General features: G+C 33.8%; 1 protein-coding gene and 1 pseudogene across 1 annotated transcript; one reads left to right on the top strand and one right to left on the bottom strand.

The window, feature by feature from the left end:
• The first annotated feature begins 604 nt into the window (after positions 1 to 604).
• Positions 605 to 2,709, top strand: LOC121220174 (pentatricopeptide repeat-containing protein At5g56310-like; annotated as a pseudogene).
• Positions 2,710 to 14,875: 12,166 nt separating this feature from the next.
• LOC107926136 (beta-amyrin 28-monooxygenase) lies at positions 14,876 to 19,930 on the bottom strand. Its single transcript, XM_016856937.2, has 3 exons — positions 18,939 to 19,930; positions 15,556 to 15,743; positions 14,876 to 15,332 (listed from the first exon to the last, which is right to left on the bottom strand). Exons 1-3 carry the CDS (start codon positions 19,891 to 19,893, stop codon positions 15,033 to 15,035), a joined length of 1,443 nt encoding a protein of 480 aa, XP_016712426.2. The 5' UTR covers positions 19,894 to 19,930; the 3' UTR covers positions 14,876 to 15,032.
• Between the last annotated feature and the right edge of the window lie 564 nt (positions 19,931 to 20,494).

Raw genomic sequence — 20,494 nt, 5'->3', positions numbered from 1 at the left:
GTGTCAGCAAATCGCGTCCTCGTAGGAGCGATTTGTGTTCACGTAAGCAAAGCGCGCTAATGTGGACGCGATTTGCTGACACATCCCCTGACATCGCGCTGATGTGGACGCGATTTCGGGGAAAATGGCCCATTCCGATAAATAATAAAATGCTGGGCCCATTTCGGTAAATTTAAAAAAAAAGGACTTTTTTGGTATTTTACCCGATAATTATCAAGTTAACCTTCAACTTTAGCAGTTTCATTCAAATCAAATTCAAGCATCCTAATCAATTCAAACTTTATAAGCTTAATCAAACTTTTTCATTTTAATATAATTTTACATCATGAAAAGTATGTATTTTAATATTATTGAATACATGTTCGATTTTTTATTTTTTAATTAAAGATGACTAAAAACATGAAAAATTCTATTATATTAATATTAATTATAAGTTGAAAGAAGAGAGATATTTCTTTAATTTAGAAATTAATTAATGATTTGGTTAAGAACTATACCAACCCAGAAAAAAGCTTAAACAAATCAATTTATATATTAATTGTAAATAATTACTATCAAACTGTATGTCGAGCTTAAGCCTAAGTAGTTCCATTCAAATCGAAATCAAGTACCCTGATCAAAGTTTTTATTTAAATATATTTTTATATGATGAAATTTATTATTTAGCTACCAATGTTTAAGTTAAATCTTTGAAGTATAAACTCCCAACTCAAATTTGAAATCGAGCCTATACTCAATTACACCGTTAAGCCAAAGCTTGCACAAATAATCTGGCTCAGGTCCGCCATTGCAGCATGAATAAGAAAGAACAGTACTGGCGCTGCTTTTTAGCTTAGTGGCATTAGCGAATGAGAGAGAGATTGCTTTACTTACTAAAGCATTGCTCTAACCTTAACCATGTTGAGACGGCTCATGGATTCATGGTTCGAACAGCCCTCCATCACGACAAGCTTCTTCTCAGCCAATTCATCGAAACATGTTCTTCTCTGGGCTTCTCCGCCTATGCCCACTCCGTATTCTCAGTTAATTCCCAAAGCCACCCTCACATTTATGTTTTCAACACCATGATCAAGGGGATGACACTCTGCAACTCCGCCTTTGAGGCTCTCCTTGTTTATAAAAGCATTGGGCGGGTCGGGTTGCGACCCGACTGTTACTCTTTCCCGTTCGCGTTGAAGGCGGTTGTTGATCTTCGGGCAATGAGTTTGGGTACCCAGATTCACTCACAAGCCATATGTGCGGGGCTCGAATCCAATGTTCACGTGGTTTCGGCTCTCATTCAAATGTATTCCTCGTGCGCGCGCATTTCGGATGCTCGCAAGGTGTTTGATGAAATGCCTCTCGCCTCTGTTTGTTCAGATGATGTTGTGGTTTGGATGGCAATGATTGCTGGGTATGTCAAGGTTGGGGATCCAGACACTGCCATGGATTTATTGAGCCGTATGCCTCGAACTCAAACCGATGGTGCGGTACTTATTACTTGGACATCAGTGATTGCAGGGTATGCTCAAATGGACCGTCCCGACGAAGCCATCGCTGTGTTTCGCAAAATGCAGTTGGAGAATGTAGTGCCTGATGAAATAGCAATGTTGGCTGTGCTCTCCGCTTGTGCGCAGTTGGGTGCTTTTCATATTCGATTGGGAGAATGCATTCATGGCTACGTTAAAAAACGTGGGTTTGATCAAATGGTTACCCTTAAAAATGCACTAATTGAAATGTATTCGAATTCAGGCAATATAAGCAATGCTTTGCCTGTGTTCGTGAATATGACCCGTAGAACTGTTATATCTTGGACTACCATCATATCAGCACTTGCATTCCATGGACTTGGCACACAAGCTCTCGACATGTTCTCTCGGATGGAAATGGCTCAAGTTAAACCGAATGATATCACTTTCATCGCAGTCCTCTCTGCTTGTGCTCATGTAGGATTGGTGAACTTGGGTCGATAGTATTTCCATGCTATGAAATACAGGTACGGGATTCAACACGAGATTCAGCACTATGGTTGTATGATCGATTTACTTGGTCGAGCCGGTTATCTAGCAGAAGCACTCAAACTAGTTAGTGAGATGCCGTTTCAGCCAAATGCAGCTATATGGGGGTCTCTTCTTGCTGCCTCTAATATTCATGGTGATGCTGAGCTGGGAGAGTTAGCTTTGCTCCATTTGGTACAATTGGAGCCTTGGAATAGTGGGAACTATGCACTTTTATCCAATATATATGCTTCAGCTGGAAGGTGGGATAAATCTGTAATGGCAAGGAAGTTGATGAGAGACAAAGGTGTTCGAAAGATGCCGGGTTGGAGTTTCATTCAGGTGAGTACTAGAACTCATGAATTTATTGCAGGGGATACATCACACCCTCAGTTTGATAGAATACATGGAACCCTATTCACCATGAACGAGGAGATGAAAACTGCTCATTATGATCCGATAAACGAATTCGATAATCATGATTCTGATATCGGACCAGCATCGATAAGTTATTGCAGTTCATTTTGATGTCATCCTTGTTCTCAATTCAGAACAGTGAGCAGGTCCACTAAAGGAGTGTGCATCTAAAGCAATGTAGTCAGTACCGTATCAGCAGATGTATCATTTTTGTTCCGATACTGATACGTAACAGTTAGAAAAGAAACAATCCTTGTAAACTTTAGATTACCTCAACACATCAAATAATTCAGAGACCATGATATTTTAAGACTAATATAAGAGACAATTGTTGCCAGAAAAGACTGAACATCATATTATTATTACTTCCAAGGACTACAAGATAATTCACATAAACCAAGAAATAAAATTAGGATGGAATCCTTAACATAGATGAATAAACAAACATATGAAACCGAGTTCTTAATCATATTGCAGAGGAAAACTACTTAGCTCTAGATGCCAAGCTTGTGGTGCTTGTTTCTGGCCATAGATGGAGTCGTGCAGTTTCAAAGAACCAATTTGCAGATGCCATAAGGACAGAAGCCTTATTACAACATAAAGATGCTAGATTGCACCAACAGACGATCAATTTTCTTGGGGTGCCTCATTATAAATTTAGCGTTTGATGTTTATTTATTTCATATAATTGTTGATAAAATGTGTAAATGTTGCAGATTAAATTTGTTATTATATCAATAAAAATATGTACAATAATTGATTAGGGTAAAAGTATTGTGGAAGCCCCATATACTAGGAGTTAGATTGAATTTTACCATTTTTACTAAAAAAATAGGCAAATTAGTCATTATACATTAGATCAAAGAACAAATTGGTGCTTTTGCTAAAAATCCCATCCACTTCTACTGTTAAAATCGGTCCATGTATGTGCCTGATTATTCTATTAGCCACGTTGGTTTTTAACTGTAGAAATGGATGAAATTTTTAACAGTAAATATCAAATTGCTTTTTTATCTAACGTACAAGGACTAATTTGTCCATTTTTGAATAAAAATGGCAAAATACAATCTGACTCCTAGTACACGAGCTTCCAGTTCCACGATATTTTTATCAATTAATTGTACTTTCAAAATATACAAAGCACTTACATCCTTTTTTATTTTGTAAATATACAGAAGAATTCTTGAATTCTTGGAAACCTGGTAATGGCTAACTTGTCTATAGATGTTATATTTCACTTAAAAGCTTGTAGTTTCTTGTGCGGGGTGAAGTTAGAAAATTTGTTTAGAGTATCGAAATTAAATTATAATTTTTAATAGATTAGATCTTTAAAATTTTTAAAGGATTAAATCAAACTTTTATCATTTTTAAGAGGGCTAAAGTGTAATTTTATTTTTATTAATTTAAATTTTTAAAATTTCTAAAGGACCTAAGTAGATAATTTTCTATTTTAGGGGTGCCCATAGATTAATTTAAATTTTACATTTTGCATGTCCTTTGTGATAAGTGAATATTATTAGGAATCAATCTTACTTGAAGTGATGGAATTTCGATTTTGTGTGTGCTTTCTTTCAATTGAATAATAATGCTCCCTCCCACAAATATATATAAATAGTTAACCTAAAATTTTGCGTAGAAACTAAACACTATAATTTCTTACTTATAAAGAGAAAACTTTTCTTTCATATTAATCATATTACCTATAACTGCAAAGCATTCAACATCAATGCCCATGAATGCTTACTTATAAAAAGAAAATATTTTCTTTCATACACCAAATGTTGGATTGTTCACCCACCAGTAGGATACGTGAGTTGGGTTTAGGCCGTCGTGAGGAAGGTTAGTTTTACCATATTGATGGTCGCATCGCAATAGTAATTCAACCTAGTATGAGAGGAACAATTGATTCGCACAATTAGTCATCACACTTAGTTGAAAAGCCAGTGGCGCAAAACTATCGTACACTGGATTATGACTGAACGCCTCTAAGTTAGAATTCGGATTAGAAACGATGCACGTGTCCGTCGCCCGATTGCTGACCCCAATGACACATGTCGTAGGTTTAGCCATCTTTATGAAATAAAAACTCTTCTTTTTATAAGTAAGCAATTATAGGGTTTACTTACGCAAATTTTTAGGTTAATTATTTTGGGAGGGGGCATTATGATTCAATTGAAAGAAAGCTGAGACACACAAAATAAGGTTTTTATGGCCCGTTTAGGAAATGGATCGGGCCTCGAGTAAGAATTTTTTGGTCCGAGCCCAACCCAGATTTACAAAAAAATTGTTGTTGTTGTTTTTCTACTGTTTTATTGTCATTTCACTATTATATTGTTATTGTTTTGTTGTTATTATCACACGGCCGTGTGTCACACATAGGCATGTGCCTTGAGCGTGTTGAAAAATAGTATAGGTGTAGTTTCCACACGGTCTGACACACGGTCGTGTATCTCAAGTCAATGAGTTACACAGATAGAGACACGGGCTGGGATACGGCCATGTGTCCCAACTTTGAAAGTCACACGGCCTGGGGCATTCCACACGATCGTGTGTCTCCTGTTTCTAGGCACTTTGAGATTTCACCCTAAACTTCTAGAATTGTTTCAAATTAGCCCCTATTTGTTCTTAAATCATTTTAGGGCCCTGTAAACTCATATTTAGGACTAAATGGGTAATTTTTACTATGATTTGAATGAATTAGCTTGCATTTTAATTATGATTGATTTGATAATAATGCCCGTGACCCTAATCCGTTGGCGGAGAGGGGTTAGGGGTTTTATTGTTATTTTTTAGATATTGTATAGCTCTTGTTTTTTTGTTAATTTTGTTATTATTTTAAAGGCATTTGTTTGTTAAGTTACACCTATCTTAATGTTATTTCTGGTAGGTTTTATGGGTGAATAACCCTTGACCACCAAATCAATCACAAGAGTTCAATATTTTATTTATTTTAAAATGTATTGAAAATCGTTAATCTATATATTTGCCTATTATTGGATTAAATATTCATAAGAGTTTAGACCGTCGTGAGACAAGTTAGTTTTATCTAACTGATGGTCATCGCACTTAGTTAAAAAGTTAGTGGCGCAAAGCTACCATGCGGTGGATTATGATTGAATGTCTCTAAATCAGAATCAGGATTAGAAACGACGCACACTTCTGTTGCCCGATTGCCGACCCCAATGACACGTGTTGTAGGTTTAGCCATCTTTATGAAAGATAATGTTTTCTGTTTTATAAGTAAGCAACTATAGGGGTTTACTTCGGTACGCAAATTTTTAGGTTAACTATTTTGGGAAGGGCCATTATGATTCAATTGAAAGAAAGTTGGCACACACAAAATCACTACATCTGTTTTGACAGAGACACAGCCTAAAAACAGCAGCAAACAAGCCTAAAGGAATCACCCAAAAACAACAACCAAAAGTACAGAGGAAAACAAAAGAATCCCTGCTACCACCAAGCTGAAAAAAAGAAAATAAAAACTCAACTTTTGGCTATAAAAACCCTCCTACCCTCAACCCCTAACCACGCAACAATCAGCAATACTCCAAGCAACCATTTTCCTTACAAGTTTGTTTTTCTTGTGATTAATCCATATGGCTAGCTCAATGTCCCTTAAGCTTGCATGTCTGTTGGTGTTGTGCATGGTGATGGGTGCACCCCTGGCTCAAGGGGCCATAACCCGTGCTGATGGCTTAGTCGGCCTCCCACGCTGCCTTCCTTTTTTGTCAGGGAATGGTGATGGTGCTGATGCCACAGGTTGCTGTGCCATCGTCATGAATGCCTTGGGATCGCTCTGTGGTGATACATAGGAACCGATCTAGCTTGAAATCGGGTTCGGATTTGGGTGGAATTTCAAATTGGTGTGTTATGGAATCCCAACTTAATCGTGTTTAAGGGTGGGATCCAATTGTGTGATACATTACAGAGCATGGTTGTGGATTGTTTTCTCATATGTTTTGATTGACTTGCTTGCTACATTGGATGATTTGATAAGGTGACCAGTTTACCTGGGTATCCAACCATCATCGGATTACTTTTTAATAATTTTTTGTTTCTTGTTTATGTTGTCTGTCTTTTTGTTTCTTGATCTATAATATTATATTTGGCCAAATTTCTCATTTTCCAGATGTAGCTTATATATATATTCAATAAAGTATATTGGTTTAGCATATGATTTGTGTATATATTTAAATCAAATCAAACGATATAGATCATTCACTAGGGGATAGCATAAGTCACTTACAACCGAGTTAATTAACCGATTAATTAGGTTTAGTCGATGTTGACAGTTAATTTGGTCGTAGGGTCGATTTTATCTGGTTATGTCAGTCAATTATCAGCTATTGAATTTCATAATCCAACTGACCAACTTAATAATATTTTTTTAAATTAATTTAAACATCTTTATATTTTTATAATAAATAACTCAATTCAATACATTATAATATATTTATTTTAAACTGACTTAACCAACCAATGTTAAATCAATTTAGCTAAATTGGGTTACACTGTATAAATCGATCAATTCGATTATTGTATACCAATCAAACTGATTGAATTAATTATTTGCACACCACTACTTAACTTTATTCCTATGCTTTTTACTTTTAAAATACATAATATCAAATCTCTTACATAAGGCATCTTTAAAATCTTTTGTAACACTCATTGGTTTGTACTTTAAAACAACATTTAAATCAAACTTATTATTGTATTGGAATGAGTGCCTAACCTTATTTTGTAGTTTTAATTTATATCAATACTATTTAAAACAATATAAAATTTGATGATTGAGTCTTAACTCGATTGGCATGTGTATTGTTGTCAATGTAGGAGGATGTGAGTTCGAGTATGTGAGTTTGAGTATGCTAAAGCACATTATCCTCCTATTTATGGTTTGGAGAGGGGTTATGGGATTTGATGCACTGGTAGCTAGGGGTGAGTACTCGATCAAGTCGAGTCAAAAAATTTTGAGTTGACGAATCCTATTTTAGCAATCGAACTCAGTTTGAATTTTTTTTTAAAATCAAATCAAATCGAGTCAAAAAATTTCAAATCAAGTTAACAAATCCTATTATTTACACTCAATGTTGCATTACATGGACGATTATTTAACTAGTAGACAAAGTACAAGATTATTTAACAACATAAACAATATAATGGTTTTACTTTTAACTTAATGGGTAAATATTTATAAAAACGACGTAGTTTTGCCTTTTCTTATTTGGATTTTTGGATAACTTGAATTGTATAATTCATATTCGAGTTAAATTGAAAATTTTGATTTTTTTATTCAAGTTGATCCGAATAACTCGATTAACTTAAACTATTTAATTCAAAATTTGAATTTTTATTGTGTTTTTTGAATCGAGTCGGATTTTGTCCACCCCTACTGATAACGTTTTTTTTATTCCACGAAGGGTACCAAATATTTTCCCTATAAAGACACTTTACAATCTTCTACCCCTACTTGTAAAGTCTAACAAAGGGTACCAAATATTTTCCCTCAAAATTTTTATATTACACATTTTGTTTGTTTAATGATTTAATTTGTAATTTTAAAAAATAGTAAGTAGTGAGGTGGTAATTTTACATGAGAAAAGGAGTTACCCCAAATTTCACCATTTTTCAACAAGTAAAAATGTTCCCAAATGATTTAATTTGATTGACTTGCTTGCTACGTTGCATGATCTGATAAGCTGACCGGTTTACCTGGGAATCCGATGATGATCGGATTACTTATTGATATTTGTTTGCCTGTTGTTTATGTTGTCTTTTGACTGGCTTCTAGTGTGTGTTGTTGTCTTTCTCTTGACCTACAATGTTAGATTTGGCCAAATTTCTCATTTTCTAGGTTTAGCTTATATATTTATTTTCAATAAAATATATTGATTTAGAAAATTAAACATTAATGATCATTCAAAAACTCATCAACGGTTATTCTAGGTTTAGTCGATTTTGACAGTTAAAGTAATTGTAGGGTCGATTTATTTGGTTATGTCAATTGATTATCAGCTATTCAATTTCTTAACAGAACTGACCAACTTAATAGTTGTAGCACCCTCAAATTCTCGAGTCAACGTTCGAGGTTGGCGATGGATAAATTTATTTTAGAATTAATTTGGGTGAATTTTGAACCTTTTTATAAGAAATTAAGGATGTTGGATAAAAGTAAAACTCGAGTCCAACCCGACCTGCCTGTATTAATTTTTTATATTATTTTTATATATATAAATAAATTTTAAAAAATATAACACATTAAATACACTAAGAATATTAAAACAAATGTTTCCCCACAAATTGAAAATAAATTTTAAAAATATTTATACTTAAATAACACTAAGATAGATGCAACTTAATAAGTAAATGCATCTAAAATAGTAGTAAAATTATCAATAAAACAAGAGTTATACAATATCAAAATAATAACAACAAAATAGTAACAATATAATAGTGAAATAACAATAAAAAGGTGAAAAAAAACAATAACAATTTTTCTTTTTTGCAAATTCGGGTTGGGCCCGAATAAAAAAAAGCTTACCTGAGACACGGTCTGTTTTCTAAATGAGCCCTTTTTTTTTTCAAACATATTTTTTAGACCTATATTTTTACTCAAACCCTCTCACTTTTCAAATGAATCTTCAGATTGAGCCGAATGACCTGTATTATGATCAAGTCTAATTCCAATACAATATAAATTTATTTTAAATGTTGTTTTATTACAATATAAAGAGAATACAAAAGGATATTGTTAATTAAATGACACCTGTCCCTTTTATTTTTCAACTAGAGTAAAAAAGAAGAAAAAAATCGAAGAAATAAAGGCTCCACTTTTTTCCCCAAAAACTTGAATCCGAATAGGTTCTATAGATAAACAGCCTCCTATCATATTGAAAATAGTTAATCTACGTATTCATCAATTATTGGATTAGATTTTCACATCGGGCATTTTACCAAAAAAAATCCTTTTTTTAAAAAAATTATCGAAATGGCCAATTATTTAATTATTTATCGAAATGGTCTATTTTCCGGAAAATCGCGTCCACGTCAGCGCGATGTCAGGAGACGCGCCAAGAAATTGCGTCCACGTCAGCGCGAGTTGCTGACGTGGCCGCGACTTGACCCGAGCGTGAACAATGCTCCAACGGTCAAAAATTTGACCGTTGCCCCCCCCAACGGTAAAAAAAAAACTATAAATACCCGCACCCTTTTTTTTTCACAAACTAATCCTCTCTCAAATTTCCTCTCAATTTCCTCTCAATTTCCTTCAAAAATTCTCTTAAGTTTCTCTTAAGTTCCTCTTAAGTTTCTCTTAAGTTCCTCTTAAGTTTCTCTTAACTCTCTTTTTTTAAATAATTTTAAATTTTTTTTTTTAAATTTTTTTAAACTTTAAAAATTTGTACGATTTCAGCAATGGCCGGAAAATTGACTCGTCTTAATAAGCATCACATATCGGTGGAACAAATGAAAATGGTAATTATTAAATTTAATTTTTAAATATTATTTAAGAATTTTTTATTTATGCATTTTTAGATAATTATTAATTTTTTATTTTTTATAAAAGTTTGTAGATCGGGTATTGGAATGCAATATCCGGAATATGCATGCTCCTCCATCACCGTTGGTAGAGAATAGAGGTGCTCATGGGCCGGGCGGCCCGGCCCGCCCGAAATATGGGAGGGTTTGGGTAAAAATATAGGCCCGAAATATTTTTTACAAACTTTTTTAATTTTAAAATTTTAAAATATTTTAAAATTATTTTTTTAATTTTTTTATTTTTAAAATATTTTTTTAATTTTGTTTATTTTAAAATACTTTTTTTAATTTTTAAAAATTTTTAAACCCTAACCTAATTAAATTAAAAATCCTAAACCCTAAACTTAAAAACCCTAACCCCCTTAACTTAAAAACCCTAACCTACTTAAATTAAAAACCCTAACCTAATTTAATTAAAAACCCTAAACTAAATTAATAATTTTACTTTCACATAATGTTAGATTTGGAAAAATATTTTTTCCTGGTACTAACAATTAATAATTTTATATAATTTGATAATTTTACTAATCATTAATACAATTTATCAATTAATAGTTTTACATTCACATAATGTTAGATTTAGAAAAATGTTTTGACTGGTACTAACAATTAATAATTTTATATAATTTGATAATTTTTACTAACCATTAATACAATTTATCAATTAATAATTTCACAAACTTAATTTTTTTACAATTACATTCAACTATTGCGATTAGGGCATGATCGACTTGTATAGCCTGGATTCCTACACCATCCGCACAACTTCGTTTGACTGGTTGTTTCTCGAATATCCATATTGTTACATATTCTAGTCGAGCAAGGTCGACCCTTTGGTTTACGACGTAATTCTCTATCCGGTAATAGCTTAAAAGGAGCAAGAGATACGGGCAGTCACTTACGTTCATCTGGGACCGGTGGGAAAACGTGTCTCCAGACGTTGTACATGTTTCCTAATTTGTACACTTCGTCCACATAACTCATCGGATCCAGACAGGGATTCTGACAAGCTGCAATAACATGCGCGCATGGATAATGAAGTGCATCAAACATCCCACAGTCACAAGTACTATTTCGCAAGTGTACACGATATTGCCCGCCAACAACACCTTGGTGCAGTCTGTCAAACTCTGTCACGCGAAACCATAAATTGTCTCGATCGTAACATACTATGTGCATGGTGTTTGCCATCGCCTTGGCCTTATTAATTTCTTGAACTACCTTACTGCACCATACATGTCCTTCCTGCATCTAGCCTGCATAACTTGCTGCTCGCTTTGGAAATAGCGCTGCCAAACGAAAATATGTCCCTCGCACAACCGATGTTATCGGTAGATGGCGTGTTCCTTTAAGAACAGAATTGATGCATTCAGCCAGGTTCGACGTCATATGGCTATATCGTAGGTCGCCGTAGTATGATTGTGCCCACTGCTCGAAACGTATGTTACAAAGGTAGTCCGCCCCTTCTCTGTTAATTGAACGTAAAATTGCCAACATCTCGTGAAAACGATCTTTATTTATTTCATACCCTGCCAATATAAGATCATAGCGAATAATTTATACCACTTCTACCAATAAAACTAATTCAAATTGACAAACGAAATAACACAAATATAGACTAAATACCCATGTTGGTCACTTGTCGTCGTTCGCTCTTAGATGGATATTGCTTGTAGTAGTTCGAAGCAACGTGTCTTAGGCAATATTTATGGTGTGTGCGCTACCATAAGCTTCCCTGTTGATCAAATGCAGCTACTATACCGGCACCCCGATCTGAAATAACACATATATCAAGTTGGGGGCACACATGCCACCTTAACCTAGAGAGAAAGAAATCTCAGTTATCAGACGAATCCGCCGGTGTTATTGCAAATGCAATTGGAAGAATTCTCCCACCTCCATCCTGTGCCACTGCAAGCAATAGCCAATGAGTATACCTACTGAACATAAAGGTACCGTCAATTTGTACCAACGGCTTGCAGTATGGAAATGCGTCTCGGCATTGCTTAAAGGTCCAAAACAGGCGTTTGAACACTTGATATCCACGTAGCAATCGGTCGTTGTAGTACGCATGTTCCGTTTCAAGGTCTGTGATGGCACCTGGGACGTATCTCTCTAGCACCTGACACCACTGCCATATTTCATTATATGAGGCATCCCACCCACTATGCATCTTCTCCAACGCCTTTTGCTTAGCTATCCAAGCCTTGCGGTAAAAGGGCGTGTACCCCATTTGGCTACGGATATTGGCAATTAACACTGACACTGAAGTCCTTGGATCTGCTTTTACCGTGGGTAGTATCAAGCTAGCTAACATAGCTGAATCCATCTTGGGATGATCTTGTGAAACACCTATAAACCGAGTACATTAAATAATGCAACATTGTATAATAAAAGTATTATTCAGAAACCGTCAATATTATACCTACAGCACATGTATGTGGATCTTTGTACTTTTTAATCTCCCACAACCCTGTCATTTTCCTTAACGAGGCGTAGATTTTTCATAAACATGTGCCGTCTTGGACCGCACACTTCGCCTCAAACTTATCAGATTTGGATTTAACGACGTGGTAGTCAACGCCATTTTTGATGCTATGTTGTTTTAAAGCACCAATAAAACTATCATTGTTGGTAAACTGATTACCAACTTCAAATTCACCGGAATCTACCCCCGAACTTGTACGATCACGCAACTAGTGTGGTAGATCTGGAAACTCTAACGCATCATCTGCGGACAGATCAACATTATGCATGTGGGCTGGAGGTGAGTATGCTCTGAATCGTGGATTTTCTTCTTCATCTGAACTCCTTTCAGCATCTTCAGGTTCTGTTGGAATAGGCTCCAGTTCAGAAAATAAGCCAACTTATGCACCACCCGACCCGAGCTCTTGAGGTGGATCCACATCGGAGTCATCTTCTAACCCACAATCATCTGCAGCGTACGAGGTCCCCTCACTGGTTGACGTCGTAGAGAGTACGTCATCTCTTCTTCTGGGCATTTGATAACGTTCCCAATTAGATGTAGATTGCCACCCACTAGAACTTGATGTCGTTCCCCAGTACGTATTTTTAGCATCAAACGTCGAGCCACCAACGTACATGTCCCATCCACCGGCAGAGTGTCTTGTGGGGGATGTGCATTCGACACCGCTACCGAACATAGGTTATTCTGTATTTTGTAACCCGCTAACCGAGTGTCGGCCAGGGGTCGTGTATACATCTCAAACATTGGTTGCAAGTACATCAGTTGGCGATGTAAATTGTACATATAACTCAATATAAGGTGCTCCACTAGCAAGATGACTCTGCACCATTGCCTACAAGCTACAAGCACCTTTTATGTCAAACGAGTCATATGTCACCGGATCAACAGAAGAACAAAATCGATACGTGATAGACAGAATTTTCATTTGCGTCGTTTCGAAAATTTTACGCCTAATTCTTTTACGAAGTTCTGTCAAATCTATGTTCTGGTTAAAAACCAGTCGCACAGTATTCTCCAACAAAAAAATAACACCATTCTCGGTGTGGCAAACCTCATCATCATAGTAAATAATAGCACTAATACGTTCACTCATATTTGAAACTCTAACCTTCTTAGCCTCTCTAAATTTTTTCTGCTGTGACATGCATTCTGAGAACATTTTCTGCCTAATTTATAGCCTCAGCCCAAACATGCTACTATAGCAAAAGCGCGTCCACGAGGGCGCGATTTTCAAAAATTCTTCTCAAATAGCATCCTGCTAAAAGCGGTTTTATATTATTTGCTCAAAATCGTCAAAAAAAATTATTTCTTCCATGACCGACTGTAGCAAAAGCGCGTCCACGAGGGCGCAATTTTACAAATTCTTCTCAAATAGCATCCTGCTAGAAGCGATTTTATATTATTTGCTCAGAAACGTCAAAAAAATTATTTCTTCCATGACCTACTGTAGCAAAAGCGCGTCTACGAGGGCGCGATTTCACAAATTCTTCTCAAATAGCATCCTGCTAGAAGCGATTTTATACTATTTGATCAGAAACGTCAACTCGAAATTATTTCTTCTAAGACCTAAAAACCCTAAAAAGCCTGACCCTAAGCCCTAAAAGCCGAAAAAACCTAACGTGGGAAAAACGGCAAAATCGCGTCCCCCAAAACGCGCTACATGGGCGCGATTTGTTGCCACGTCAGCAACTCGCGCTGACGTGGTAGCGATTTCCTGACGTGTCCCCTGACATTGCGCTGACGTGGATGCGATTTGCCGGAAAATGGACCATTCTGGTAAATAATTAAATAATGGGCCCATTTCGATAATTTTTTTAAAAAATGGCTTTTTTTGGTAAAATTCTCATTCACATCCAACTCATTCAATAAAATAAATTTTCTTTTAAAAAATTTAAATAATATTTTTATAATAATTAGTCCACACTAGAGGTGCTATGAGTCGGGTTTGGGTCAGGCCAAAACATGATATTAACATATTTTATATTTGTCCAAACTCGGCTTGGCCCGAAATTTGGGTTTAAAATTTTACCTAAACCCGCCTATATTTGCAAAAGACTAACCCAAGCCCATTTTAATATAATTTTATTCATTTTTTATGTAGTTATTTTAACATTATTTTAATGTTTACATTAGAGTAATATTATATATTTAGTATAGTTTTATTTTTTTATGTGTTCTAAATTACATAATATATAAAAATAACATAATATAAAGTATTATAAACTTAAAACGGGTCGGGCCTTAAATGTTCAAGCCCGAGCCCGACCCATATTTTAAACGGACCTAATTTTTTTGCCAAAGCTCATTTTTTGGGCCCAATATTTTTGTTCAAACCCTCCCAAATTTCGAACGAGCCTTCTAACTTGGACGAGTAGTCCAACCCATAAACAGGTCTAGACCACACACTTGGTGCTTTCTCAATATAATATCATTATCTAATTCTAAACAAGAGTAATAAATTCAATTTTTTATAATAAACAAGCACATATACTGATTCAGAAACATTACAAGCACAGAGATTTGAAAATAAAAACTAAAAAAAAAAAAGAGCAAAGAAGATTGCTTCATTTGCATTGGTACATAGATAATTATGAAAGTTGAAAAATAATTTAAGATTTATACGGATAAAGGAGAACTGGAAGACCCTTTGCTGGCATAGGCATGGGATCAACAATGATCTTCTCATCAGCCACTAATTTCTTCCACTTAAACCTTTTCACAATATTATGCATGAAAACAAGTATTTCCAATCGAGCATATTCTTTGCCCGGGCACATTCGAGGACCGCCGCCGAACGGAACGAACGTGTAGGGCGCTGGCCCTTTCCCTTCAAACCTTGTCGGATCAAATTTCAACGGTTCTGGAAAACATTCAGGGTTTCTATGGGTTGAGTTTGCGCTCCAATATAACTGTACAATTATTCATGAAAAGTTAGTAAATATATTTTGAGTTTTGGGTAAATTATACCTAATGTTACTAAATTATTAGTAAGTTTACTTTTTGGTCAATTATCTTCAAAAATTTATAAATTAGTCACTGAACTATTCAAAGTCGGATAACCAAAACGTAAATTTATTGATAATTTTAATGAGTTTTTTAGAAGTGGCCCAATGAATGACTTGAGTGACTTACTTTCCAACCCTTTGGAATAGAGAAACCATTGAAAATGAAGTCATTGATGGCTTCCCTAAAAGCACCTTGTAGTGGTGGGGCAAGTCTTAGCACTTCACAAGCAACATTCCATGAATATTTCATCTTTTGAACGTCGTCCCAAGTCAACAATTCACCTGGGGCTTTTGATTTTGCTATTTCCATTTGTTCTGTAAATCAACAAAAAAAAATTAGAAAAAAAAAATCAATGAGATTATAGGTGTTGGAATCTGAAAATTATCTCTTAAATATAATTACATAAATTAATCAGATTCAAATCATTACCAATTTGATTAATATACTCGTAGTTAGTTTAAATTTCAAGGGTTTATTTAGGTTTCAAACTTTTTAACTAAACCTATCAATTAGGTAGATATGGTTGGTTTCAGGTCGGATTAATCTTGATCGGGTCAGTTTAGGTTTCAAACTTTTGTAGGGCATTTTGGGCTCAAATCCTTTAAAATTTTCAAGATCATCCGGAGTTCCAATCATTTTAGATTTAGATTAAAGACTAGTTTAGCAATGCTTCTTAGAGACAAAAAACGTTTTTTGACAAAAGCTCAAATTTTCTGCTTCTGTATTTGGCCAATTTTTGGTGTTTGAAAAGTATTTTTCTCTCAAAAGCATTTTTTGTCCCAAAAGTATTTCTTAAAAGCTTTGCTAAACTAGCCTAAATGTATTTGAATTAACCTTTTATGAAAATTTAAGGTTTTCATAATAGGACCGATGGTCGAACCAGCCCAACCACCAATTCAACCGATATGAATAATTATTAAATAAAGCATCCAGATTCAACTAGTGTTTTAACCCTGTTCAATCGGTCCATACCGATTCGCTACTCAACTAATCTAAAACCGTTTTTTAGACCGATACTCTAACCAATTATTGACCCGATCCGATACGAAAATCATGCAGTTGACTTCAAAGAAATCCGGTTGTTGACAGTTCTATTTCTAACTATATAAACTGTTCTTGCCGGCTCAATGAATATACCACACATGCATACACAAATAAACGCGTAAAACAATCACCGGCTACTAAAAGAGAAGGGTATAACAAGCGAAGGAATCATTATATTAATATTATATTATATTATATTATTGAAAATGACATTTATATTTACTTGGAAATTATAAATAAAAAATTGTCCTAAATTTGGACTTAATCAACATTTATAATTAGATTTATGATATAAGTGAAAAGAATTATAAAAAAATTAATATAAAAATAAATGAGGGTTTTATTGAAATGAAAAAAATTAAATTTTTGAAGATTTTTCAGGTTTGAGTTTCATCCTACGTGTGTAATATTTTAGATTTATTATAAGTTTAAATGATTTTTATATTTTTTATATAAAAATATAAAAGGTAAAATATTCTTGTAATTTTATTTATTATTTTATAAATAAATATGTTTTTAATTATTTTTCAACTGAATTTATATTCTATTGATTTATGATTGGGGCTGAATAAGAATATTTGAAAATTCAAAAACCAACTAAAATCAGGATGTTTGGACGATTTATGATATGCAAGTTTCAAAACTGAACCAAAATCTATTTTTTATTTAATATATAATTAATTTTAATTTTTTATGATATAAAAATAATTTAAAAGTTCTCAAAATTCTATTTTTTTTAGAAATATTTATAATTTGCTTTTTGAAATTTCATCAAATAATGTTAAAAAAATCATAAAACAAAACCCATTTTGTTAAAATAAATCTAAAAATCTAAAACAAAAAAATTAATATGAAGCTAACTGAGTCTAACTCGATTGGCATCGATATTGTTGTTAGTACAGGAGTACGTAGGTTCGAGTGTGTTAAAACGCATTATCCTCCTATTTAAAAATTAGGGAGGGACTATGGGTAGTTCTAGATATTGTATAAAAAAACAGATATAATCAGAACCTATAATAAGATTGTTCAAAACTATATATCAACTCGATTATAAATATTATATGTATAGTATTATTGTAAGTGAGTGGGTATTATTCAATTCAAAGGGGTTGGTGAAATGATGAGTTAATTTCTTGAAATAAAACATTTCGTGATAATTAAGATTTAGATTATTTAATATAAGTAATAATAAAAAAAATTCACTTTAATAAAAAAGAAAAAGAGAGAACTTTCTTTTTCAAAAAAGTATCTCTTGAGAAAAGATTGATGGGTTTACGTAAAAATAATTACAAAATCTAATTTATTTTCAAAACTTGCATGGTTTTTATTTATTTTTTTATTTCACTCTAATTTCTTCACGTTACCAACCTATTAGGCACCTTCACTTATATATAGACTTTTTTTATATTATTTATATTAAAAAATTAACGTAAATTTCAATTATTTTTATTTTTATAATTATTGATACACGGTATCACTGAAAGTGGAGGAGGGAGATGATGAAGAAATAGAGAAGAAGAAGATAATCTAACGGCGTGTCTAGAGTTTTCTCTCCTACTTAAAAGTCTTTAGAAATATATATATATATAAAGGGGCATTTCGGATCGGACTTCGAGTCGGATTATAATATATTTTATTATAATTATATAATAATAAGATAAATATATTTTATTTTTGAGATACTTGATTAAATTTTAAGACTTTTAAGATAAACCTTTTTTATCATTTTTAATTTTATTAATGATAAATATTTAAAAGCTGCTTATTTCCTTTATTATTATTGTATTTCCTATTTTTGTCTAATCAAATCAATGAGTTGAATTATGTGCTCCTGGGCTTGGTTTGGGATAAGCCTAAGCATGGTGTTGACATCTTTATGCTTGCTCAAATACGACTCGACCCGAAATATGACTTATAATTTTACTTAAACTCACTCATAGTTGTAAAATATATTTATTTTATTTTATTTTAATATTTAATAATTTAATAATTTTATTTATTAAATATTTTTATATAGTCATCTTAAAATTATTTTAATATTTATATTAGAGTAGTATTATATATTTAATATAGGTTTATTTTTCTAATGTATTCTAAATTACATAATATATAAAAATAACGAAATATAAAATATTATAAACTTAAAACGAGTTAGACTTGGACCTTGAATGTTCAAGTCCGAGCCCAACCCATTTTTTAAATGGACCCAATTTTTTATCCAAACCTATTTTTCAAACTTAATATTTTTACCTAAACTCTTTCAAATTTCGGACGAACCTTCATATTAAAAGAGTAGCCCGAAAAATAAACGAGTATAGATTAATCGAAAATTGATTAGTATTTTAGTTTCGACAAAGAAAATCGAGTTTTTAGCAAATATAATAAATTATTTAATTAAAACTGTACTCACCAGTGAAGGAATTAGTGGAGCATGTATCACGTTTTGAAGGAAAAAAAAATATTACCTTTGTAAACGAGCTCGTAGATGTGAGGAAGCTCAGCAAGATATTTGACGATGAAAGTGCAGGCAGCACTGGCAGTATCATGGCCACCTATCAACAACCCAAGAATCTTATCGGCGATATCCACTTCCGTCATGAACTGTCCATTTTCATCACTCGTCAACAACATATGCGACAATATATCTTGAGTCGGCGACGCTTTCCCTTCCGATAAATCAACTTTTCGTTGCTTGATAATCTTTAAAAGCTCTTTCCGAATGAAATTCGAAGCTTTAATGGCTCGATTAAATGGCGTTCCGGGAAGATCAATGGGGAGTGAAATAATACCCGAAGCCAATAAATGAAACGGTCCTTCAAACTTTGAAACATGGTGAGGATCTTCAATACTTAAAAACAACCGACAAGCTAACCAGAAAGTATATCTTTTAGCCAATGGAAAAACAAGGACTTGTTCTTTATTTTCCCATTGAGAAGCAAAGTGTTCATTGGCAATGGCGTCCATTATTCCGATATACCTTTGTAAAGCCTCTGGTTTTAAGAATTGAGGCAATAGCTTCCTCATTTTCTTTGATTCTTCTTTTGACGATGTTTGTAATGAAGAAGGGAAGATTTTGTCGACGGAACTCGGCCACCATGCGGTAACAAGCTTGTTCTCGTTCGAAAACAAGAACTTGTTGCAGGCGACACCGCAGAAGACGGCTGCTGGTTCACCGAGGATGTTGGTTTTGAAGACTTGGGAAGAGTATTTGGCCATGCGATCGAATATGAACTTTTCCGGGTGGCCTTTCCATCCAGTGGAGAGAAACTCGAGGGTCTCGCCGACGAAGGGTAAACCTGGCCGACCGGGAGGGAGGTTATCGGCGGAGTAATTGGAGCGGTGTTTATAAAAAAGGACGAAGAGGGAGAGAGTTACGAAGGAGACAAAGAGTAACAAAAGGGTGATATAGAAATGCTCCATAGTTTTTGCCTTTGGAATCTTTGGAGTTTATGTTTGTGAGTTTATTTGCATCCATTAAGGGGTTTTTATAATGCCTCTACCCTTCACTACTTTTCTACATTCAGTCCTTAAACTTAACAATTTTTTAATGTAATCTCAAAACTTTTTTTAAGTTCATGTTAATCTTTGAACTTGATAATTTTTTCAATTTTAATCCCTATAATAATGTGGCACTCTAATATTATGCCACATCATCACCTAAATTCTTTTAAGAGATGACATGACACAAGTGCCACTTGATTATACATATCAAAACTGCGAAAAGTTGCAAAGTTCAAAAACCGACATGGGGGATTAAAGTGAAAATTTTACTAAGTTCAAAAACTTTTTTAAATAATTTTATTACACTCAAATAAACTTATTCCATAGTTTTGCCATGGGTTTTTATAATGCTTAGCCTTCACCACTTTTCTATTTTTTAATTTTATCCCTAAACTTTTTACTTATTCATATTAGTCACTGAATTTGACAATATGTTTTAATTTTGGCATCTACAACGATGTGGCACTCTAAGATTATAATTTTGTAGATAATGATGTGGTACAATCTCAGAGTGACATGC

This window comes from Gossypium hirsutum, chromosome D08 (assembly GCF_007990345.1).
Source record: "Gossypium hirsutum isolate 1008001.06 chromosome D08, Gossypium_hirsutum_v2.1, whole genome shotgun sequence".
Taxonomy (NCBI): domain Eukaryota; kingdom Viridiplantae; phylum Streptophyta; class Magnoliopsida; order Malvales; family Malvaceae; genus Gossypium; species Gossypium hirsutum.
The sequence above is the reverse complement of the archived record's forward strand: the minus strand, read 5'-3'. Positions and strand labels throughout refer to the sequence as shown.